Below are 24,395 nucleotides of genomic sequence, written 5' to 3'. Positions count from 1 at the left end.
CCCTGGGCAACCTGTGCCAGTGTTTCCCCACCCTCACTGTCAAGATTTTCTTTCTAAACTCCAGTCCAAGGCAATTTTAATTAGGATGGTCTAGGTTGTGTAATATAAATCTGTTCCACTTGGCCTTATAAAACTTGATATAATCGTGTCCTAGAATGGCTTAGGCTGGAAGAGACCTCAGAGATCAGCTATTCCAACCCACTTGCCACAGGCAGGGGTGACTGAACTAGATTTGGTTGCCCAAGGCCTCATCCAATCTAGCTTTAAACACATCCAGGAGGGGGTATCCACAACCCCTTTCTGGGCACCCCATTCCAGAGCCTCAGCACCCTTATACTGAAGAACTTCTTCCTAAAATCCAGCCAAAACCTCCCTCAGTGTCAAGCCTCTTTGTCCTAGGCACCCTTATGATAAACATTCTATGGTTTGGTGATCTGGTAACTGCTGACAATTTTAGCCATGGACGCTTAGGACGTATTTCACTCTTTACCATGTTCATGAAATGCAGAACTGCCCTCTTTTAATTTCCTATTCTGACTCTTGAGTTATTTTCAAGTACACTGGAAGTATAATTTTGGGGAAAGCATCAACAGCTGTCTCTAATGTCCAGTGCAAAGTAGTTCTTCAGTTGCACAAGTTGGGAGCTCACACAGAGTTGCCCTCTGCTTGACATTTCATTTTTTCGGTTGTATTTTCTCTCACTAAATTGTTTCCATTTCATTATTTCTGGTGGCAAGCTGAGATTTTACAGAATGTTAGGGGTTGGAAGAGACCTCCAAAGCTCATCCAGTCTGACCCCGCCCTGCCAGAGCAGGATCACCTACAGCAGATCACACCGAAATGCCATCAGGTGGATTTTTAATATCTCCAGAGAGGGAGACTCCACAACCTTGTTCCAGTGCTCTGTCACCCTCACAGGGGAAAAAATTGATCCTCGTGTTTCTGTGAAACTTCCTATGCCTCAGCTTCCCCCCACTGCCCCTGGGCCTGGTTCTGGCCTCCTAGCACTCGTCCTTTACATATGTATAAACATTCATGAGGTCCTCCCCAAGCTCAAGAGACTAAAAGAGTTTTCTTTTGCCAGGCTTTGTTTTGAGATCCCTGCTGACCATTTCTTGCCTTTCCTTAGAAATTTAAGATCCGGATCGAAGATCCCCCCCGCCGAAAGCACATGGTGTTTTTGGGGGGTGCAGTCCTGGCAGACATCATGAAAGACAAAGACAACTTCTGGATGACCCGACAAGAATACCAAGAGAAGGGAGTGCGTGTGCTGGAGAAGCTGGGTGTGACTGTTCGATAAAGCCCACAGCTCGTTCCCATCACGTGGCTAAAGCTTTCTGGTTGGTTGGGTTGGTTTGGTTTGGGGTTTGTTTTGTTTTGTTTTGTTTTCCTTTCATTGCCAATCTCTGAACTCACTCAGCTACATGCTATGGAAAGGGCCTGGCTGTGGCCTTCTGACCCGAAGGGCAGGTTTTGTTCTGGTTTCTCGGGGTAGCTTTTGTTAAACGTTTCTTAATGTGGCTCAATTTGACTATTAAATTTGACCACTTCCCTGCAAACAAAACCGAGCAAGAGCAGCCTGTCTACTTCATTGTTCCTGCCCAGTAGGCAACTGGGTAATTCTGGGAGGCTTTTTTTTTTCCCTTCTAGGTTTATTGCTGTAGTGCTGCTAGCTTTTTGTCTCTAGTTCACAAGGGGTTGTGTGCCTTTTTTAGCATAAGAAAACCTTGAAACAGGGAGGGTTTGCTATTGGATCACTGCAGTGGTTATCTTTGCATCTTTTGGGTTGTTTGGTTGGGGTTTTTTTAACTGCCTCTCAACAGTTAAGATTTTGTTTGTTTTCTTTCTTGAAATCAGACACTTTGATTAAACATTGTTAGAACTTAGTTTTAACTAGCTGGAATGGCTTTGACACACTGTTTTGATGTAATGTGGTTCCAAATGCACTGCTGCCTAAACTGGCCTCTGGGGTGGAAGATCTGCAAGGTGGTGGTGGGGCTTTCATACTGTCTTTCTCTGAAGTGGGCATATTCACAATTGCCACAGAGGGTGAAATGCCATTGCTGGCTAGTGGCAATTTTTTGCCTTAGGTGTGTTGTCTTCTAGAGGAGACAGGTTTGAGCTATGTTGCTTTTCTGTGAAGGGACAGGCTGGTGGGGGTTGGGGTGTGTCAGTCTGATCAAAAATGCCTCTTTTTTCATAGCTAAATTTTGGTACTGTGTTGTTTCAGCTTAGAGAAGCAAGAATGTTAAATAAATCCTTCTGTTAATTGTTGGGGGGGGAAAAAAAGAACCACAGTGGCTAAGACAGGAGCCTCTAAACTCCTGAAGAGATTTAATACTTTGAAGAAATGTTTGTGAAAACTCTAACTGTAGATATCACCCCACCCCCTCCAGGAAAAAAACAACCACCTTAAGTTTTAAGAAGTTCCATGATTTAAGTGCTTGTATGTCCATCAGAAGCACTTCCATTAAACTTTTAGAAGTATGTTAACCTAGTGCCAAGTAGTTCCTGCAAATGAATATTTCAATGAGCAGTGTTTATTCCAGCAAGCAGCTATTTATAAACAACCCCTGGCAGTTAGGTTAGAAAGAATGACCTATATTTGTTCCAGTTTAAAATAACCTTGGGGGTATGAGATGTTGTTGGTTGGTAAATATTCACAATTCATTTTGTCCACTCTTGGGTTTGTTTGGGGTTTTGGTGTGGTTGGTTTTTGGTTTTTTTTTTCTTTTTTTGGATACTTTAACATGGGATGGGGAAGGAAGTGAAAACCAGTGATGAAAATGCTGTTTCCAGAAAGTACATTAAAGAAGAGTTGTTCTGAAAAAGAGAAGTTGTCACTAGTAATTCTCAGCCATCTTCTTCCGAGTGGAGTTGCCTGTGTTTTCTTCCTGCTAGCAGACTGTCTCTGCAATAAAATCTGCCTTAGAGCAAAAGCTGCTTGCATCCAAATGCCACTTAGGCATTAGCTCTTACTTTGCTTTTCATGGCAATATAGTCTGTCACCTCTTACTGGTTTTCCAAGCCTACCCTAAGACTGAAGTGTAAGGAAGTTAAGATCTGCTTTTGACTTCCAAACCTTGGAATGTATGAGAGATGCTTTTCATCTACTTGCCATTTGTCTGCATTTTTACATCAACAATTGACCCCAGGAGCGTGGAAATATTAAACTCCTTTTGGACTCTCCAAATGTGCTTTCTTTCTAAATCAGGCAGACAGCTTCCTTTGGGCTGAGCAGAAGCCATGTCTGCATTTCTTTAATAACAAGACACTTGCTGTAGTACTGCTAGTGATGAGCATTTAATTATAGGTGGGTGGGTTTGGTGGGGTTTTTTTGCAGCTATATTTACTCTTAACTTGGACAATATTAAATTTACAGGCATGCTGGTCATGCCTCAGTGCATGCACTTCAGCAATTACTAGATTTTTGGGGACATGAATGTAAGGGGTGCTCTGAATTCCTGTAGTCTTTTGAACATTTAATAGACAAGACTTAAAAATGCTTGGGAGGGGCTCGCTTTAGAGCTGTGGTTCCTCATGTGGCTGTCTCTGGGCTCTTCAGGCAGTGCTGAGAATCATGGAAATAAACCAAAGAGTAACTTTAAAGCTTTTTTTTTAATGACAATCTGTCTTGTGGTTTTTTTTTTTTTTCAATCTTCTTGGTTTCCAAGTCTACACCATGACCTTGCAACCCCCTTTTCTAAACCACCTTCTCTCCTGCTTATCGGCTTCGGGTAGGTACGGGCACATCTGAGTAAAGCTGCTGGAGTTTGGCCCTTTCACACTCAAGAACTCCACAGCACCACGAGTAATAAACATCAGTTGATTGTGCAGAACCTTGGGTATCCATGGGAACCATGTATATATTAGGGGGTGGGGGGGAAAAGGCAACGAGTATTTGAAATGACAGTTAGCAAGCATCCAGAAGCACCACATACATCATCCAAGCACCAAATGGGCTGTTCCAGTTGTGGTTCTCCACCTGTGTTTTCTGCACACAGAAGAGTATATGTGTGTGTGTTCTCTTCAATGTTGCTGTGAAAGCAGTCTGGTTTTAAAGTGGTGTTGGGTGTTTTGGAGGTTTGGGGCTTTTTTGGTCCTTTTGATGATTATGATTATTTTTTCCTGAAGACCAAATAACTTGAGTTGTATTTGCAGTACGCTTCAGCTCCTATCAGATCAGCATAGAAGATGCCACATCAGTTGTAAGGGTGTTTGGGTTTTTTTTGTTGTTGGGGAACATCCTATTTTTTTTAATGTTAAGCTGCTTCTAAGCCTCCCCACCCTCCAATGTCATAGGATGTTAACCAGTGTACCACTTTTTTATACAGTTCTGAATAATGTTGCCACACCACACTGGTGGAGGTCACCAGGAATGGAAATAAACAGCTCTTTAAATGGACAGCTCTCTTCAATGCAAAAAAATAAAAGCAAGAGTTGGTTTTCAAAGTAGATTGTTTGCTTTGTGTCCTTTTGGGGGTATCACAGCTCTGGCAGTTTTTCTCTTAACTTCCACCATGAAACTAGCCTGAGTTGCTTATGCTGAGGAAATATGACAAAACAACACCCTCCCTCCTCATCGCTGTCTTAGAATGAGAAAAGTACTTCTGCTCCATTCTCTAGCCAAGACTTGATTCCACCCTAGTTTCTTTAAAAACCTTTTCTTGGACAGAAATCTTTGTTAGCACAAGCTCTATATTCTTCTTGGACAGAAACCATAGAATCACAGAGGTTGGAAGGGACCTCCAAAGGTCCAACCCCCGTGCACTGAGCAGAGATATCCTCAACTAGGGCAGGTCTCCCAAAGCCTCACCATGAATATCTCCAGGGCTGGAGAAATCATTCCTAGTTCCTGCACTACATTCAGTGCTGGAAAGTGGGAGGAGCCCTCAGCTGGTTTTGACTTCAGCATCCCTGGCTAAGCTCAGAAGTTGCTGAATGATGCTATTGAGGAATACTCCTTTGCATTGCAACTTTGTGTTCTGCTTCATCTGCACCTCTCATTTGCACTGACAGAAGCACTGTATGAGGGGTTCACAGGTACCCTTGAGAAAGAGGCACTGGTTTGAAGCAGTTGTGGCACCCAAAACTCTGTAGTTCTCAACTTGTTCTGTGAGCTGAGGCTGTTCAGCCTGGAGAAGAGAAGGCTGAAAGGACATCTGATCAAGGTCTATCAGTATCTGAGGCGTGCCAGACTCTGTTGGGTGGTACACAGTGATAGGACAAGGCACAGCATGTACAAGCTGCAGGTACAAGACACTTCTTGTATGGTGAGAGTGCTGGAGCTCTGGAGCTGGCTGCCCAGAGAGATTATGGAGTCTCCTGCTTTAGAGACTTTCCAGGCCCGTCTGTATGTGTTCCTGTGTGTCCTGCCCGTCCTGCCCTGGGTGCTCCTGCTTTGGCAGGCAGAGTTGGGCTGGATGATTTCTGGAGGTCCCTTCCAACCCCCACCATTCTGTGATTCTGTGACTGGTGGCTGGCCCACACCTCTCCATGCATTGATCTGGCTTTTGAAACAAGCTCACACAGCCTTTTCAGTCCAGCTCCTTGCAGGTGCTGCTCTGCCTGCTCATTCCCCAAACACTCTGTCCCCATCAGTGTAATAGTTTGGTTTTCTTCGAGTCACCCAGTATATGTAGTTTGCCTCTGGCTGCAGCTAAGTAGCTCAGGTACAAGTAGAGAGGATTTTGATAGTAAAATAAGCCCCCAACCCAATCCTTGATTCCATCACTGCATTTTTTTGGCTGAATCTAAATCTGGCTTTACCTCTGCTGAGCAATATTTCATGATCCCCTCCTCTCCCCTTTGGCTTGCTTTGCCTGCCATGGCTTTTTGTGTGGAAAGGACTAAAGATGGCTCAGTTGCCATTTGCTACTCAGCCTTTTCAATAGTGAATTCCTCCCTGCAGGCACATCAGCTCTGCCACAAATAGCTCTCTTAATTCTGTGAAAAATCAAGTTTGGGAGCGGTTAGGGGGTGTTGTTTTGTTGTTTTAAAATCCAGATATATCTCCTGCATTCTTAGCAACCAGGAAGATGATGGTTTGGCCTATTAAAACCTCAACTAAAATTTTGCTTTGTTTGAGCTCTGCCATGTGACACTCCTTCCTCTCCCAGGGGTTGGGTTGTTGTCCTGGTGGTGGAAGCCAGTTTGCTCTTCATAGAATGGTTTAGGTTGGAAGGGACCTTAAAGATCATCTAGTTCCAACTGGCTTGCTGTGGGCAGAGACACCTCCCACTAGACCAGGTTGCTTCAAGACCCTGTTGAGCCTGGCCTTGAATATCTCCATACTGTTCCATCTCTAGAGAGGGGGCACCCACAAGTTCTCTGGGTAACCTATTCCAGTGTCTCACCACCCTCACTCTCAAGAATTTCATCCTGATCTTCTTAACCTGCCCTACTTAATTGTCCTGTCACTACAAGCCCTTGTAAAAAGTCCCTGCTTGTCCTGCTGGTCACAATTCTCTTGAGGCAGCCCAGGACACCATTGACTTCTGGGCTGCCAGTGACCACTGCTGGCACATATTATAGGCCTCAAGTTAAAAAAACAATCTGCCATCCAGAGCAGGCTGCTCATTTTGTCTTCTTCCCTTCACTGCATTACAGTAAGAAGAGCTTTAAGCAATGTCCTGCAGGTAAGTCACTTACCTTGCTGGAAACTTGGTCTTGCAGCCATTGTCCCAACTAAGGACTGAGTGAAGGGTTGCAGAGCATAGCTGCTGATCACCCAGACAGCTTGGAGTGTCTTCCTTGTGCCCAGTTCTGCTCTGTTGCTGCTGCTGGAACAAAGAGGAGAAGTTCAGGGTTGAAGGAAACCAGGGGGCTTTGCTTCCCAGTTTCATTTGTTGTTGTTCCCCTTTGAAAGCAATTCCTTAACAATGAAGATTGGGGCTGGAGCATCTCCCCTATGGAGATAGTCTGCAAGGGCTAGGGCTCTTCAGCCTGGAGAAGAGAAGGCTCTGGGGAGACCTTAGTGCTTTAGTACCTAACGTGGAGTACAAGAAAGCTGGAGAGGGACTTCTTACAAGGGCTTGTAGTAATAGGATAAAGGGCAATGGATCGAAGCTTGAGGAGGTAGATTGAGACTGGGGATTAGGAAGAAATTCTTGACAGGGTGGTGAGACACTGGCACAGGTTGCCTGGGGAGGTTGTGGGATGCCCCCTCCCTGGAAGTGTCCAAGGCTAGCTTGGATGAAAAGCAACCTGGGCTGGTGGGAGGTATACCTGTGTATGACAGGGAGCTTGGAACTCAATGAGGGCAGGGATGCCATCCAGAGGGACCTGGGCAGGCTGAGAGGTTGGCTCAGGCCAACCTCATGGAATTCAACACGGCCAAGTCCTTGGGTCAGCATAATCCCAAGCACAGCTCCAGGCTGGATGGGGAGTGGCTAAGAGCAGCCCTGAGGAAAAGGACCTGGGGGCCTGGGGTGATGAAAAGCTCAACATGAGGCATCAGTGTGAGTGCAGCCCAGACAGCAACTGTGTGCTGGGCTGCAGCTAGAGCAGTGTGGCCAGCAGGGCAGGGGAGGGGATCCTGCCCCTTTGCTCTGCTCTCCTCAAACCCCACCTGGAGTCCTGTGTGCAGTTCTGGAGCCCCCAGCACAAGAAGGACATGGAACTGTTGGACTGAGTCCAGAGGAGACCACGAAGATGCTCAGAGGGCTGCAGCAGCTCTGCTATGAGGATAGACAGAGAGTTGGGGCTCTGCAGCCTGGAGAAGAGAAGGCATCAAGGAGATCTTGAAGTGGCCTTCCAGTATCTGAAGGAGGCCCACAGAAAGGCTGAGGAGGGACTACTGACAAGGTCTTGTAATGACAGGACAAGGGGTAATGAGTTTAAACTGGCAGAGAGGAGATTCCAACTGGATTTTAGGAAAGGGTTCTTTCCAGTGAGGGTGGTGAGACACTGGCACAGGCTGCCCAGGGAGGTTATGGCTGCTCCCTCCCTGGAGGTGTTCAAGGCCAGTCTGGATGAGGCCTTGAGTGCCCTGTTCTAGTGGGAGGTGTCCCTGCCTATGGTGGAGGGTTGGAACTGGATTATTTTTGAGGTGCCTTCCAATCTAGATTGATCTATGAATCTATGAAACAGTTTCTATTCTGGATGATGAGTAAAGTACAGAAAGACTCTCCCACAGAGACTTGAGATGATGCTAAGGGGCATCTTCCAACCACAGAACTTGTGTTCCTTCCCATACCTTATAAAACACCCTCTCTGTTCCCCCAAGCCTGGGATTGGTAATTAAATTGTAGCTGCAGGAATAATGACAGATATGGGCCCCTTGCCTACACCTTTTCATCACCACACCCATCTCCCATCTGGTTTTTGTTTGCCCTAAAGCTGAAGTGGTTTCCAGATCCTCCTCCTCGCACGCATGTTCTCTCCATGTGCCCATTTTAAATCTCTCCAGGTATTTTAATGAAGTAATTAATTGCCAGTTGCTGACCTCAACACAAGTACACTCTCTAAGTCTTGACTTGCATTAGGAGCTTTTCTTAGCAGCTCTTCCTGGGGGCCACTTCAAACCTAAACTTTTATATTCTGCAGTGAGTTTCTGTTCTGAACCACTGTGTGTGACCCTGATGCAGGCTCTCCCTGCCAAAGCAGGAAAGACAAGGGTAGCATTAAGGACATGAAAGGCAGTGTTTTGGGAAGCACCAAACCACATCATCTCCTGGGAACCTTTGTAGAAGTTTCACATTGTGATGGGTATTGACACCACTTTCAACTACCACGGGGCAAGGGGAATAAGAGCAGGTGGGCACCTGTAGTAGTGGTGGATTGTCCCCTCTAAGAAAGCCTTGCACAGCAGGTCCTAGTGCTTCTTTGAGTCTTATTGGCTAATAACCTGCCCCAGGAGCCTTTGAAACGTGGTCCCTGCTGGAAGCCACAGAAGCAGGTGTGAAAGCAAAACGCTGGGATGGTAATTGCTCATTATCTGGTTATGTAAGAACTTACAGCCCCAGAGGGTGAACAACTGCTTTGGTGGTTACCCACTGTCAGAATGGCAACAGAGAAATGAGGAATATTCATTCCTTTGGCTCTTGCTCCAGTAATGTCAGCAAAGTCACCTGTGCCTCCAAAGGTGCATGAGGCAGTCCAGAATGGACAGAGCTCTCTCTATCCTGATGCCCTCAGTGCTGTAGGAGGTTATTGAGACATGAAACTTGCATTTAGGAGAGTAATCTGCTTACTGAAAAGCAACTCAACTTTTGAGCTTCATCTCCAAATTAAGGAGGGTCCCCTGACCTAGGTTACCCAGGAAGGCAGCTGATGCTGGCCTCCGGGGTGGTATGGCTCACCTTTTACATTCCAGGATTTGCTTGTGCAGAATGGTAATATCTGCCACATGTGGTCCCTTGGCACAGATGCAGTGTGCTGGGGACAGGCCTTGCTTTTACCCCATGTTGGGTCATGTCAGGTCTGGAGAACAGATCTGGTGAGGAGCAGCTGAGAGATCTGGGGTCATTTAGTCTGGAGAAAAAGAGACTGAGAGGAAATCTTCTGGGTGTCTACAACAACCTGAAAAGAGGTAGGCTCTCCTCCCTAGTAGGATGGGAGGAAATAGTCTCAAGTTGGCCCAGGGAAGGTTTAGGTCGGATATTGGAAGAAACTTTTTGGCAGAAAGTTCTCAACCACTGAAAGAGGCTCCCCAGTGAGGTGGTTAAATACCCATCCCTGGAGATGTCTAAAAGAGGCAGAGACATGGTGCTTAGTGACATGGTTTAGCACCAGTCTTGGTAGAGCTAGAGAATGGTGAGACAATGATCTTGAAAGTCTTTTCCATCCTAAGTGATTCTATGCTGTTGCCACCTAGGAAAAGTGCTGCCTGTCAGGCAGCAGCAGTGGCATTTCTCTGTGTGATTAGAGACCCTGCAGCTTTAGCACTGGCAGCAGTAGACATCTGCAAAACTCTTATCCTGAATATCAAACCTGCCAATGATCCCAGAACCACAGAACACATCTCACTGGATGAGACCTCAAAGCTTATCCAATTCAACTCTTGACTCAGCACTGAAGGCTCAACACTAAACCATGTACTTAGGCACCAGGTCCACACACTGTTTGAACACCTCTAGGGATGCTGACTCCAGCACTGCCCCGAGCAGAACATTCTAAGGTTTGAGAACCCTTACAGCACAGAAGTGTTTCCTGACACCCAGCCTGAACCTCCCCTGGGGCAGCTTGGAACCATTTCCTCTGCTCCTGTTCCTTGCCATCCAGGAGCCCCCTCCTTGCTCCAACATCCCTTCAGGGAGCTGTGGAGAGCAATGAGCTCTGCCTTCAGCCTCCTCTTCTTCACCAGACTGAACACCCCCAGGTCCCTCAGCCCCTCCTCATAGCCTAGGTGCTCCAGGCCCTTCTCCAGCCTCATTACCCTTCCCTGGAGGGGAATTGCCCCTGGGCAGCTCATTCCAAGACCTGACCACTCTTGATGGGAAAAAAATCCTCCTAATGTCCAGTCTAAACCTCCCCAGTCATAACTTGAGTACATTTTCTCTCATTCTGTCACTGTTTACCTGTGAGAAGAGCCCAGCAGCAACCTCTCCACAACCTCCTTTCAGGTAGCTGTAGACAGCCATGAGGTCTGCCTTCAGCCTCCTCTTTTTCACACTAACCATCCCCACCTGCCTCAGTCACTCTTCGTCAGATTTATTCTCCAGGCCCTTCCCCAGCTCTGTTGCCCTCCTCTGCACTGGCTCCAGCACCTCCACATCCCTCTTGTAATGAGGCGCCCAGAACTGGACACAACACTTGAGGTGTGGCCTCACCAGAGCAGAGTCCAAGGGGACAATCACCTCCCTGCTCCTGCTGAACACAGCTTTTCTAATCCCAGCCAGGATGCCATTGGCTTTCTATGGCACCTGAGTACACTGGTGCCCAGTTTGTCTTGGAAGCGACCTCAAATATCATCTAGTTCCACTCTCCCTGCCATGGACAAGGACATTTTTCATGAAACCAGATTGTTCAAGGCCTCATCCAACCGGGCCTTGAAGACCTCCAAGGAGAGAGTATCCACCAGCTCCCTGAGCAACCTGTTCCAGCATCTCCTCACCTTTACTGCAAAGAACCTATCTCCAGCAGAAAAGCCCCCTTAGATATAGCCACTGAAAGCAGAAAGAGGAGTCTGTGCCCTTCCCAGCCAAGGGACCAAAGGCTCGAATCAGAAAGATGCAGTTGTGACTGGGAGTGAAATCTCTGTGAGCACAGCAGCAGTGGTTTCTGGGGAGCAGCTGATGTGCTCCTGTCCACATTCTTGCAGTAACAAGGGTGTGTATACTTCTGGGTTGCTGTTGATTACAGAGCTGTTAGCTGGATTGCTTTTATATGCAAGCTGACTTTTTCCCCTCTTTCCCCAATTACATGGTGCAAGTTTCTGCTGTTAAGGGTGGGGTTGGGGGGGGGGTGGTGTTTGAGAACCAACTTGGGAGGTAGTTTGGTCCTTTATAAATCAGAACCCATGCTATTTTTGGAGGTTTTCTTAAGGAGCAGAGTGGGTCAGAAGGAAGTGACTCCTTTTTTTTCCCCCTCATTTCCCATCCTCCCCTCCACATTGTAACACAGTTGTTGCTTTCAAGAATATGCATGGCCTGTTTTCTTCAGACTATTGGCTCGTCTGGTAAAATAATTAGCTGTTAGGCAGACAGAGGGAAAGGATCACATCTGCACAAGACAGGAAGACTGGGACAGTAGAAGGGGGGTGGGGGGTGGAGAAAATAAAATCCCTGCTTGAATCACAGCTGCCCACCATGCACAGTAACAGAGCTTGCCAAGATTGTTCAAATTGATTTAGGGAGAGAAGCTGAGGGAACCGTTTAACCCCAGCAGGCTTGGATCTGTGACAGTATCTCTGTGGGCTGCCCTGCTCCCACTTTGGGCCAGAAGAAGGAGTTTCAAGCCAGATGTTTCACCAACCATCCTTCTTCTGTCTCCTTTCACCTTTTGCCATGGGAACCCAACACACAAATGGCCAAAGCATGAGGTTGTGAGCAGCTTTCCACACTGAGAAAATACTCCAAGGTGGGAACATTTATTTCATATTGATGGGATTGTTGTCAGTGGACCACGTGATTAAAATCCAGGAGCCAGGCAAATGAAATGTGACTAAGTTTGGGCAAGGGGAACCTTTTTGCTGCCTGCTGTACACTCTACATTAGGCCCTTTCTCAACAGAAGTGGTTGGCGTGGACATCATCTGCAAACAGCCTTCTCAGGTCCAAAATGACTTGCTCAAGAGTTTCCAAGCGCACACATCCATTGCAGATTGTTCACAAGTGGTTGTGAGGGGGTTTGCATCCAAAAAAAAAAGAGTAGCAATTAGTTCATACATGTGAGTCATACAACAATCCCTTTCCCTACTTAAATAAATCTCAATCTGGAGGGCTATGCTCATTTAATGATTAAAAAATGGAGTGCTGGGAGTATTTGCTCTCGAAACCTACTGTCTCTGGGACCATCTTTTCCTGCAGGAGTCCCAAAGCTCAATCCCAGCAACCTCTTTGGGGTAAATCTGAAAGAAAGCTAAATGTAGAAACACAGAGAACTGTAGCCAAATAGAAGTGATATAATGCAGGTATTTCAGCTGCTGGTTGCTCAGGTTGAAATCTGGAGCCCTAAATGCCACCTAAGCTGTGGGTGGCCCTCCTTGCCACCTGGAGCAGGGAACTCTGGCATCCAGCCCCTCCAAAGCCCTGCTCAGCTGCAACTTCCCTTACAACAGGAGGCCTCTGGCACAGAAGCCTTTTTTCCAGTTAAAACACAAGTTCCCTGGGTACCTAAATGTCTGCTGTGAGGCGAAGGCAGAGACCCTGACAGCACCGAGCAGCTATGCACTGTGTCCCTGCCTAAACCACAACAAGCTTTACTAGCAAAGCCTTCCCCATCAAGCCTGCCTGCAGAGCCGGGTTGGAAGATGTGTGTGCAAGATGGTTTTGGATCAGGTCTCACACAAAAGCAGCTGTGGGAGGAAATGGGCCCAGTAGTCAGACCACATTCGCCATTAATATTCATTTATGCACAAATACTAACACAACCAGAGATGACTTCTAAAGGCAGGGGCCTAAATACCTCCAGGAAGAGACAGCTCTCTGCTCTGGACAAATGATTTAGAGGCCACTGAAAGGAAAGCCAAAGCTGCTTCCTCTCTTTCACAGAAGGGGCCTCTCTTGCAAAGAGCTCCTGCCCATACATCCTGACAAGGAGGACACATCTCCTCATAACACACAGTTAGGCACCTGAATGGCTTTGAGAGGCCACAGCAGTGTCCTCAGCCTTTCCTGCTTGGCAGCTTTTGGCAGCCCATTGCACACAGCTGATCAACTCCTGGGGATCACTGCATGCCCTCCCACATGCACCAGAAAGAGACGCTAGCAGCTGCCCCAGGCTGCAGGAGAGCCACATCCCCATCAAGATACAGGTCTCCAGCTGCTCTGCAGCATCTTTGGAAGAAAAAGGATATCCTCTGCCCCTCCTGCAGCACAGGAGCACTAAGCAGGTACCAGACATAGGCAGGTTGCAGAAGGCTCAGATGCAGGAGTAATGCAGCCTTCATTTCTAGTTAGGTTGCAGAAGTGAGGCAAATCATCAGCTCATGGCAAGACAGAAATGGAACAAGGGAAATGCAACTCAAGAAAACCAAAGAGAACAAAAGAGGCAGGGAGAGGGACAATAGAGGAGATGAGGGTAGGAGGAAAGCAAGCAGGCAAGGAAATGGATACCACTGGATTATTAACCACAGTTACACAGTCAAGACCACTGTCATATGTCTGCTGGAATGTGTCCAGGGAATGGCCGTGAGGGTGGTCAGTGGGCTGGAGCTCCTCTCTCATGAGGACAGGCTGAGTTGAGGCTGTTCAGACTGGAGAGGAGAAAGCTCCCAGGAGACCTTATTGTGGCCTTCCAGGGTCTGAAGTTGGCTAAAAGACAGCTGGGGAGGGACTTTTTAGGATATTGGGTAGTGATAGGACTAGATGGAATGGATCCAAGCTAGAGGAGGGGAGATTTAAGAAGAAATTCTTCACCATAAGAGTGATGAGACACTGGAACAGGTTACCCAGGGAGGTGGTGGAAGCCCCACCCATGGAAGTTCTTAAGGCTAGGCTGGATGCAGCTCTGAGCAACCTGATCTAAGTGGAAAGTCCCTGCCCATGGCAGGGGGGTTGGAACTTCATAATCCTTGAGGTTCCTTCCAACCCTGACGACTCCATGATTCTATGATTTGCTGACCTTGTTGGTGCCCATACAATCAAGCATAACCTGAGATGCCCTTCAGAGGACCATGGTCTATCTCTCCTCATTTTGGGGAAGGTCAATGTTCAAACATGTGGCATTTTTCCCAATGCTCACACCTGGCCACACTCCAACTAAAGTCAATGAAATAAGGCCTGGGTGGCATAAGAGAGGTGTTGAGCTCAAGGAAGGCACAAGGGGGCCCAAAGAAGATTTTCACTCATTCTAGCATTGCAGTTTTATTTAAAGTGCTGATGCATCAAGGATTCCACCTTGCTGGCATGAGCTACTTCAGAGGGAGCACAGCAAGGATGGAAATTCAGGGTTTCCTCAAGGAAACAGTTTCACTGTGAGAGGCAAAGTCTAGAAGCTCATTCAAGATGGGGGAAAGAGAGAGAGCAACCTTTCTCCCCAAAGTTTGCTCAAGTTCCCTGCTCATGCAAAGAAGTTATTGAAAGGATAGAGAGTGTAATTCCACTAACACTAGGAACCCATCTTCCTTCAAACCAAATTTCCCTGTGAACCACAGCAAAGGAGTAAACACACAAGACCAAATCCCAAAACCACATTGCTGGCTCCTTAGAAGCCTCAGAGGGTGACTAAATGTCACCTTACACTGATGGTCCTGCTGACTTAGACTCATAGAATGGTTTAAGTTAAAGTGACCTCCAAAATCATCTAGTTCCAACCCCCCTCCCACAGGCAGGGACACCTCCCACTAGAACAGGTTGCTCAAGGCATCATCCAACCTGCCCTTGAACACCTCCAAGGAGGGAGCACCCACAGTGTCCCTGGGCAACCTGTGCCATTGTCTCACCACCCTCTTTCTAAGGAATTTCTTCCTCATCTCCAATCTCAATCTGCCCTCCTCAAGATTCAATCCATTCCCTCTCATCCTTTGACTACAGGCCCTTGTAAAAAGTCCCTCCCCAGCTTTCTTATAGACCCTCTTATAGAGGTAGTGGATTTCTGGTCCTTTTTGTAACAGCAAGTTGGGAGAGCTCCATAGTGCCCAACAGGCCAGAGGCATAAAGAATTTGTCCCAATTGCCCCAGACACTCCTTTCCTACTTTCCAGGGGAAGCTTCTAACCATAGAATGGTTTAGGTTGGAAGGGATCTCAAAGCTCATCCAGTTCCAACCCCCCCACCACAGGCAGGGACACCTCTCACTAAAACAGGACTCTCAAGGCCTCATCCAGACTGGCCTTGAACACCTCCAGGGAGGGAGCAGCCACAACCTCCCTGGGCAACCTATGCTAGTGTCTCACCACCCTCACTGGAAAGAACTTCTTCCTGACATGCAGTTTAAATCCCTCTGCCAGTTTAAACCCATTCCTCCTTGTCCCATCATTACAGGACCTTGTCAATAGTCACTCCCCTCCCCAGCCTTCCTGTAGGCCCCTTTAGATACTGGAAGGCCACTCCAAGATCTCCTTTCAGTATCTGCACACAGAAGGCAACATCTGCCAACTTCAAAGCAGGTAGATACTCCTGTGCACAAGGGGCAGGATGAACCTTAAAACCACTGCTAGCTACACTTCTGCTGCCAGGAGCAATGTTTTCTCTAAGTATTTGCTCTGACAGAGGCTGTCTTCTGAGACACTCCAACATCTTCTCTCCATCTGAACAACAGCAGTTGCCTCTCTTTAATCTCGTTTCAAGAATTGTTGGGTTTGGGTTGTTGTTCTGGGGGTTGTTTGGGCTTGGTTTTTTGTTGTTTTGTTTTGTTTTTTTTTAAGTACAAAAGAAACTTTTTTCTTTGTATACATTCATGGTAAGAGAGCTAGAGAGAGACATGAACTAATGGAAGGTCCGTATGCTGAGAGAGTATCCCATGTAATGAGAACTGCTGCATTTTTGTAGCAGGGAATGGGACAGATAGGCAGCAGCTGTGGGTTACTCAAGAAGCAGCTAATTTAGCAAGCTGAATTAAAGGATATTTCCCAGATCTCCCAAACAATGAATAGCAGTGTTGTTTAAGATTACCATTATGCCTTACATCCTCCTTTGACTGGAAGCAGGGGGAGGAAACCTCTATCTGTGCTTCTGGGGCAGTAGTATATGATTAGTGCCTAGCTATCATAGGAAGCCCCAGGGGAACAAGGGGGTCTGGACTTGAAGGAAGGAAGGAAATTGTGTAGGATAAACAACAAAAAAGAGAGCTTCAGGAAAGTGGTTGAGATGGGCAAGACTTGGTGAAAAATAGGAAAGAGAAAGAAAAGGAAATGCCGAAGGGGTCTGAGTTCTAGCTAATATTAAACTTTAAAACAAAGATGCTCTCTTCTGAAGCAGCATTAGAAATTTAGCAGGCTTGTATTGCTATACATTTAGGCTTGTCTTAAGGCAAAGTATTACTCATTTCAAACATACAAACAGCAGAATGGTTTTTAAGGCTTAGTTCCCCTCAGATTTTACTTTCCCACGGATTTTACCCTCCCTCCCCTCTAAAAGTAATCAAAACAACAAAGAAAAGAAGATGCAGACAAACCAGTTGTTACAGATGCAGTCACAGCTCCGCTTCACCGTTCACTGCCAGATTCACTGGGAGATGGGGCTGGTGTGATTTGTTCTCACTAGGCAGACACTTTGCCAGAAGCCACTCTAGAGGACCACAAACTCGTTGCATCTGTGGCTGCCCTGGCCTCCAGCACAGCCCACTAGCCCCAGCTGCCCTGATTTCCCACTGCAGCTGCAACCAATTGCTTTGTATTGGAAAGGTACATACACCCTGGAGACCCACTTTGGAACCTACAAAAGCTGCAGGTCTCCGTGGTGGCAGCACCAACACTTCTGAAAGCAGACTGCTGCAGTTTGCAGCCACCCTTTTGCAGAGGGGGAGGCTAGGGACTGGCTATTCTGGAATCCAAATTGATTACAGGTTTTATACGTGTAAACAAAAGCAGCCCTTAGCAGATGAAGAGATTACCTGAGCGAATAGATTTTCAGATATAGTAACTTAGTAGTAGTAACTGAGAAGGACATTGTTGCATTAAGACTGACTGCGTTCATTGGCTTTGCAGATCGTGATGTTAGAATTTCCTCTTTCTGTACTGCTGGGCTAACTGAAGGCTCAGTGTCATTGTAAAAGAAAAAGACTTGATTTCCACACAAATGGAATGGGCTTACACAAGTGAAGCGTCAGGGAAATCATAGAACCATGGAATTGTTTTGGATGGAAACAACCATGATCACAGAGTCCAACCATTCTCTAACTCTGCCAAGACTGGGCCTAAACCATGGCCCTCAGCACCATATCTGTGCCTCTTTGAAACACCTCCAGGCATGGGGATTCAACCACCTCCCCAGACAGGCTGTTCCAGGGTTTGGGAATGACCCTTTTGGTCATGAAATTAGAAGAAATTCCCAACCTAAACCTCACCTGGGGGAGCCTGCTCCACTGGTTGAGAACACTGCTGGTAGATGAAGCTTCTGCTCATACTCCAACCTAGGCATCTCCTGGTGCAACTTGAGATAATTTCCATTTGCTCTACTACTTGTTACTAGGGAGAAGAGGCTGACCCCCACCTCTCTCCAGCCTCCATTTAGTTAGTCGTAGAAAGTAAGAGGGTCTTCTCTCAGCCTCCTCTTCTCCAGACTACACAACTGCAGCTCCCTCAGTCCAGACCCTGTTGTCCAGACCCTCTACCAGTTTTGATGCCCTTTCTCTGGACTCATATCCACCTCTCCTGCCCAAGCTCTTCTCCCTACTCCACTGATGGAACTGAGAAGAAATGCCTAAAGCTCTGAGACTTTCTGTGCACTCCTAGGGGCAGAGCAGAGCAGAAGCTCATGCTTTGCTGATGGAGTCACTCCCACAAGCCTAGCTTCAGAAATTCATTACAGCAACAGGCTCAAGCCAAACCTTTTGCTTAGTTACACAGAGAAGGGATAGCTCCTTCTGTTGAAATCAATGTTAAAAACACCAAGTGGCTTATGTAATGTAGCACTGGGCCTCCAAAGGAGTTTATGGCAGAAGAGCACATCTGGAGTCAGCAAAAGGCTATCTCGGGCCAAGGACTTTGCTCTTTGCCATATAGGATCTACACGTGCATGTCTGGGGCGTAACCCTTCTCCCAAGAGCCACACAGCTGAAGCAAGATAACACAGCCAGAAGTTTTGTAACTACCTGAAATAAACACATTTTAAAACACACAGTTGTTGTTTTTTTTCTCTTCTTAAAACTGTTTGATTTGATCCTTTGCATTTGATAAACAAATCCCATTCTGCTCCTGTATCAGAATGCAGCTCCCAGAGCAGCTCGTTCCTTTGCACAAGGACAAAAGCCCAACCCCTCAGCAAGCAGAGCCTGAATTTATTCAGGAGTCCATAGGAAACAGCTGTTGCTTTCAACCCAGCCTCTCCTTTATCTCCTTTATTGTTTATTCATGTCTCAGCTAATACTAGCCACTGTGAGCAGGTCAGGACTCTGCACTCCAAAAAGCTCCTCGGGAGCTAATGGAACTCAGCCCAGTGCCAGCAGGATGGGGTTTACATTATTCAATTCCCAGGTGGTGACAGAGGTAAATTCCTGTCTTCGTTAGCTAATAGTGCAGACAAGAGCCAAGCCTTTGCCCCAGATTTTTGCAGAGAGAGGCAAACATTCAGTGAATTGCATGAAGGAAACCAAATGCAACAAGCCAAAACTGGAGCAAGCCTTTGGACATTTCTCCCCTTCGTCTCTGAGTTTGTTGACAATTCCTTTGTACTGAAAAGGATGTTTACTCCCCCTCTCTTCCCTAACCATACAGTCAGCTCAAAACCCACCAAATGTTTATCTGTAAAGAATGTGCCATGGTGTCACGGCACGCAGAAGTGGTCCAGAGCCCAAAGAGACCAGGGATATCTCCCACAGAGAAGAAGAGCAAGGCACAGAGTGGTGACCCAACAGGTCTCTTCTGGAGATTTGCTGCTGGGCAGGGGGAAAGATGGCAGTGATGAGCCCAGTGTGATCAGGAAAATGAAAGGCAAGGCTCCCATGTCCTCTTTCTAAGTGCTTTCATTTGTCTCTGCTTCCCAGCCAAAACGTGGGTGTAATTGTTCAGACATAGCATGAAGCTTTAAAGACTCAGTGGATATGGCATAGCGGGAGGACAGCATGATGTCAGCAAGAAGTGAGTTGTTTTCCTCAGCAGTGGAAGAATTAGCAAGCTGGAAATCCAGGGATGTCAGGGCTGTAGCCCAGACTGGAAAGAGGTTTTGAGCTCATCAGATTGGCAGAGGACCGAGGGACACCCCTGAGTCTCCCCTTGCAGAAAGTCTTATTGATTTTCCTGAGCTAGGAACCATCAAGAGCTGTACACATCACTCACACCCTTCAAAGCACCGCAAAACTCCAAGCAGCATCCCCCATGGGAAGAGAAGCAACATGAGTTTTCCACGGAGAAGGGGAGAGGAGAGGTGAATGCCTGCTCATAGAGCAGGCCTCTTTTCATTTAAAAGCAGATGACAATGTCACTTATTTTCACAGACAGCTATTTAACAGTCAACGCAAGGAAGCATCGTGAATAGAGAACAGCAGACGAGGCATAAATTACCCAGCTCACTAAAGAATATGGTTGCTGCTCTACTTTAAAAGGCAGGCCAGATGTCTGCAGATACAGTGGGCTGTGAGTTGGTGTGGCAAAACCTTTTCAAGCCCAGCTAGCTCAAGTCACAATGTGCACTCGACTCGCTTGGCTGAGCAGGGATCCTCCTGCGCTGCGAGCGGGAGCCACGCGCAGCCGAAAATACGGTGGGAATGACTCAGTTCCTTGGAGCTTGTGTGGGAGGCAAAGACAGAACTGTGGGTGGCTTCAGTGTTAAACAGCCTTTTAAATTCGGGCTGGGTTTCTCAGAGGAATAAAGAAACAGAGATATTCACCCGGCCTGGATTTAGGTTTGTGCCTTGGGTCAGCCTTGAGAAAATCTCTCTCTGATAGTAAGGGCCACTTTGTGGGCAGGCAGGTCTGCTGCTCCTCAGCCAGCTCAGCTTCAGATGTCTTCCTGAGGAGGCTGAGAGCAACCCAGGCAGTCCCTCACCCATAGCAAAGTGGTAGCAGCTGGCCCTTCTCTCCTGACGCCTGCAGGCTGCCTCCAAGTTGAGGCAGAGTCTTGCCAGCTCCAGGCCAGGTCTTCATCTGCCCACCTCTGCTCCCTGCATCTCAGCCCTTTTGCTCCAGCCGTCTGGGATAATAATGCTGCCAACACAGGCATCTTGGGTATCCACTGCCTGTAATGATGGAGAGCTCCCTCAACCTTTCCAGCTCTGGACTGGCAGGGAGTTTCCCCCCCCTCCCCACCAAGAGCTTTGTGATGTGGTCCTACCCAGAACCTGCTTGTACATATGGGGGAAAGGGGATGCTGTGGGTTAAATTACCTGGCACATTGGAAATTCAGGCCCCATCCAGTCACCTCCTGCCAACTGTTTGCCATTCAGCCCCATTCTCCTTTAGTGCAACTGGAGTCTGGTCAGCTATAAAGAGGATTTATTGCTTTTGCTGGATCAGGCTCACCCTTCCATTTAAGTGGATTAATGTGGGTTAGCTCTAACTTAGCCTCATGCAGCATTAGCCAAGTCAACATAAAGTTCCCTACTACTGGCAATGTTGTTGTTTTTTTCCCTGCCACAATGAATTTTTAATGGTCTTTATGTGCAAAAGCAGCTTTGCAAAATCTTGGGCTCCTGCTTTCCAACTTAGATGATTTGGCATGTGAAGAATGCAATGAATATTTAAACCTGCAGCTTGGCATAGCCTGCACAGAGCAGCTAGAAACCTAGCTGGCATTTTGAGGACTGACCAGCAACCTTGTAAAAACAAGTCCCCAGCAGAAAAAGGACACAGCTGTTGAAGTGAGTCCAGGGGAGGGCCACAAGGATAATCCAAGAGCTGGAGCACCTCTGCTACAAGGATAGGCTGAAGGAGCTGGGGTTGGTCAGCCTAGAGAATAGAAGACTTCAGGGGAACTTTAGAGCTGCCTTCCAATACCTGAAAGGATCCTACAGGAAGACTGCAGAGGGACTTTTCCTGAGGGTGTCTAGAGACAGGCCAGGGGGGAATGGTTTGAAGCTGAGGCAGAGCAGGGTTAGACTAGAGCTGAGGAAGAAGTTCTTCAGTATGAGGGTGGTGAGACTCTGGAATAGGCTGCCCAGGGAGGTTGTGGATGCCTCCTCCTTGTAGATGTTTGAGGCCAGGTTGGCGTCTAATTGAAAGGCATCCCTGTGCATGACAGGAAGGTTGGAGTAAATGATCTCTGAGGTCCCTTCTAATCTAAGCCATTCTATAATTCTGTGAAAAGCCCCTAGCCCAGAGGAACCACATGGGAATCTTGTGAGATACATCAGTCTGCAGTGCCTAACCAAATTCACCCTAACCCCATCATTCTTTAGGTTCTTTTAATTAAGCTCAGGATTCATATGGAGGAGCTGCACGCGTATGGAGATGTGGGTTATTTGATAGATGACTTGGATCACTTTGCTGGTTGTATTTTATTCACGTGAGAGCAAGTGTTGAAGGCTGTTATTTACCACCAGGACCAGGATCCCCATCCCACTAGACAACATACAACCATGTGGTAACAATCTCTGCCTGCAAGATCTTCCAATCAAACCAGATTAGACAAAAGGGTCTAAAAGCAAGGGATCCCTCCTTGGCCCCCATCACAGCATGGTAACAATCTCTGCCTGCAAGATCTTTTAGTCAAACCAGTTTAGACAAAAGGGTCTAAAAGCAAGGGACCTCTCTTTGGCCCCCATCATGGTGTGGTAACATTCTCTGCCTGCAATATCCTCCAAGCAAACTAGATCAGACAAAAGGTCTTAAAAAGAAGGACCCCCTTTTTTGCCCCCATCATGCAGATGGGTGAACTAAGTGCTCAGATACTCCAGCAGCCACCAGTTAAGAGTTTACTGTAACCCCTTTGTATGAGGTTTAGCCCACAGCAAAGTCAAGGCAAATCAACTTAACTTTATTGGCTGTAAAAGGGCACCCAGTTCAGGAGCCATCACAAGAAAACCTCCATCATCCGCTTGAGCACACAAGGATAGATGCTGGAATTCAGCCAAGACAACGTGGCTTTCATCTTTTACATGAAAGGGGGCTCCCTTTGACATTTTGAGGCCCACTTTTTAAAGAGCTGTTATGCAAATTTCCACTCACAGGAGCTCTAACAATATAGAGGAGCATACGACCAAAACTCCCAAAGCAAGCGGTGCTTCTGTGCGCTGCACCCTGTCCTGCAGGAGTGCTCCCATGGACTTTGGCTGAGCAACTCCAACAGGTATCAGTTTGCAGCCACCAGCCGTAAAGGACCACAGAGGCAAGACATTTGTTTCTGCCCAGAGAGGTTGTCTCCTTCTCCAAAGACTTCCAAAACCTACCCGGATGCACTTCTGTGCAGACTTCCCTAGAGGATCCTGCTCTGGCAGGAGGGTTGGAAGATCCCTTCCAGCCTCTGTTGTTCCATGATGCTGTGATTAGTGCTCCCCTGAGCCATGGTTCAGCTTAGCTATTAGCACGGAAAGAGGCACGTTACTTCACAAACTGCTGCTGCACCTCTGTCTCAGTGGCTTTCTACAAACCCCAGATCGAAATGCTGGCAGTTCTGTGCACTTTTATTTGTGAAGCCATCAGACCTCCCGTAGCCGGTGGCTGTCTTCACACATGATTGTATTTAGGAGGTTCCATAAGCTGGTATGTCATTATTTCAGTGTGTTAATTGATTAAGTCTGGCCTACATACAGTCAGCTGGACTGCTCCCTTCGAGTTGTTATTATTAGCAAGACATTTTAAGCCTTTTGGAACCCAGGAATCTCTCCCGTCATGCAAGTGGAAGTCCAAGGAAACCTCTGTGCCAGGGGAGGTTTAGGCTGGAGATGAGGAAATATTCCTTCTCTGGAAGGGTTCTCAAACATTGGAATCACAGAATCACAGAATGTTAGGAATTGGAAGGGACCTCCAGAGATCATCCAATCCTACCCCCTGCCAAAGCAGGATCAGCTAGGGCAGGCCACACAGGAACACATACAGGTTTGGAAAGTCTCTAAAGAAGGAGACTCCATAACCTCTCTGGGCAGCCTGCCCCAGAGCTCCAGCACCCTCACCATACGGATGTGTCACCTCATGTTGAGATGGAACCTCCTGTGTTCCAGCTTGTACCTGTTGTGCCTTGTCCTATCACTGGGCACCACCCAACAGAGCCTGACACCTTCATCTTGACACCCACCCCTCAGATATTGATAGACTGATCAGAGGCCCTGTCAGCCTTCTTTTCTCCAGGCTGAACAGCCTCAGCTTACAGAACAAGTTGAGAACTACAGAGTTTCAGATGCCAAAGCTGCTTCAAACCTGTGCCTCTTTCTCAATGGTACCTGTGAACCCCTCATAAAGTTCTTCTCCTCATGTTGAAATGCAGCCTCCTGTGTTCCAGCTTGTAAATAGCCTTCTCAAGGTGGTGGTGTTATCACCATCCCTGAAGGTGTTTAAATGACCTGGTGCTTAGGGACATGGTTTAGTAGTGACTTTGCAACCTTGAGTGGAAGGTTGGACTAGATGACCTTGAAGGTTTCCTCCAATCAAAGAGATTCTGATTTTCTGTGATTGTCTTTCAAGCTACCATAACTTAATTCCATAAATGGATTCTATTCTATGATTCTATGAAAGATATTTTCATGGCTGCACAAGCAAGTGAGAAAAAAAAGGAGTGAAAGCAGACTTCAATCTGGCAACAACAACAACAACAACAACCCAAACCACAACCACCTACAGCCTTTCAAAGATGTAGCCAACATCCTCATCTGAATGAACACATTGTGGAGCAGACCCTCTAGCAGCTAGAGCCAGAGTGAAATAAACCAGGGCATTACCTGACATATTTCTTTGCCCTGACTGGAAAAGCCTGTTGCTTTCCTCCTGAATATTGCTGGTGTATGCTAAAGCAAAGATTCCACAAGCCATGAAAACAAAGGCGCTTGGTTGCCGAAGGATGTGTCTGAGCACCGCTCACCGCTTACGACAGAGCTATGGCGTGAAGGCAAAGCTGCTCTTGTGGGGTGGGTGTTCAGGGGCCAGCAAGGCATGACTGCCAGCTGAGAGGTCATCCAAGAAAGGGCATTCACTCATGGCACTGTTTTCCTGCTGTCTATTTTGGGATGAGCTCCCACTTTTCTTTGCCTGAGCAGGTCTACTACC

The 24,395-nt window shown here is 47.2% G+C and overlaps 1 protein-coding gene and 1 long non-coding RNA gene across 2 annotated transcripts in view; one reads left to right on the top strand and one right to left on the bottom strand.

Moving 5' to 3' along the window:
- The window catches only part of ACTR2 (actin related protein 2), a 36,166-nt gene extending 31,711 nt beyond the window's left edge, over positions 1 to 4,455 (top strand). The window contains exon 9 of the mRNA XM_064146218.1: positions 1,130 to 4,455. Within this exon, the coding sequence (XP_064002288.1) occupies positions 1,130 to 1,300 (171 nt within the window). The 3' untranslated portion in view covers positions 1,301 to 4,455. The remainder of the gene's footprint in view (positions 1 to 1,129) is intronic.
- Positions 1 to 16,819, bottom strand: part of LOC135176836 (uncharacterized) — a 33,768-nt gene extending 16,949 nt beyond the window's left edge. Inside the window, exons 1-2 of the long non-coding RNA XR_010302853.1 lie at positions 16,718 to 16,819; positions 6,652 to 6,782 (exon numbers count right to left, since the gene is read on the bottom strand). This is a non-coding gene — a long non-coding RNA (uncharacterized LOC135176836). The remainder of the gene's footprint in view (positions 1 to 6,651; positions 6,783 to 16,717) is intronic.
- Positions 16,820 to 24,395: the final 7,576 nt, after the last annotated feature.

The sequence above is a fragment of the Pogoniulus pusillus genome, chromosome 7 (genome assembly GCF_015220805.1).
Source record: "Pogoniulus pusillus isolate bPogPus1 chromosome 7, bPogPus1.pri, whole genome shotgun sequence".
NCBI lineage: Eukaryota > Metazoa > Chordata > Aves > Piciformes > Lybiidae > Pogoniulus > Pogoniulus pusillus.
This window is presented reverse-complemented; position numbering and strand designations above follow the sequence as displayed.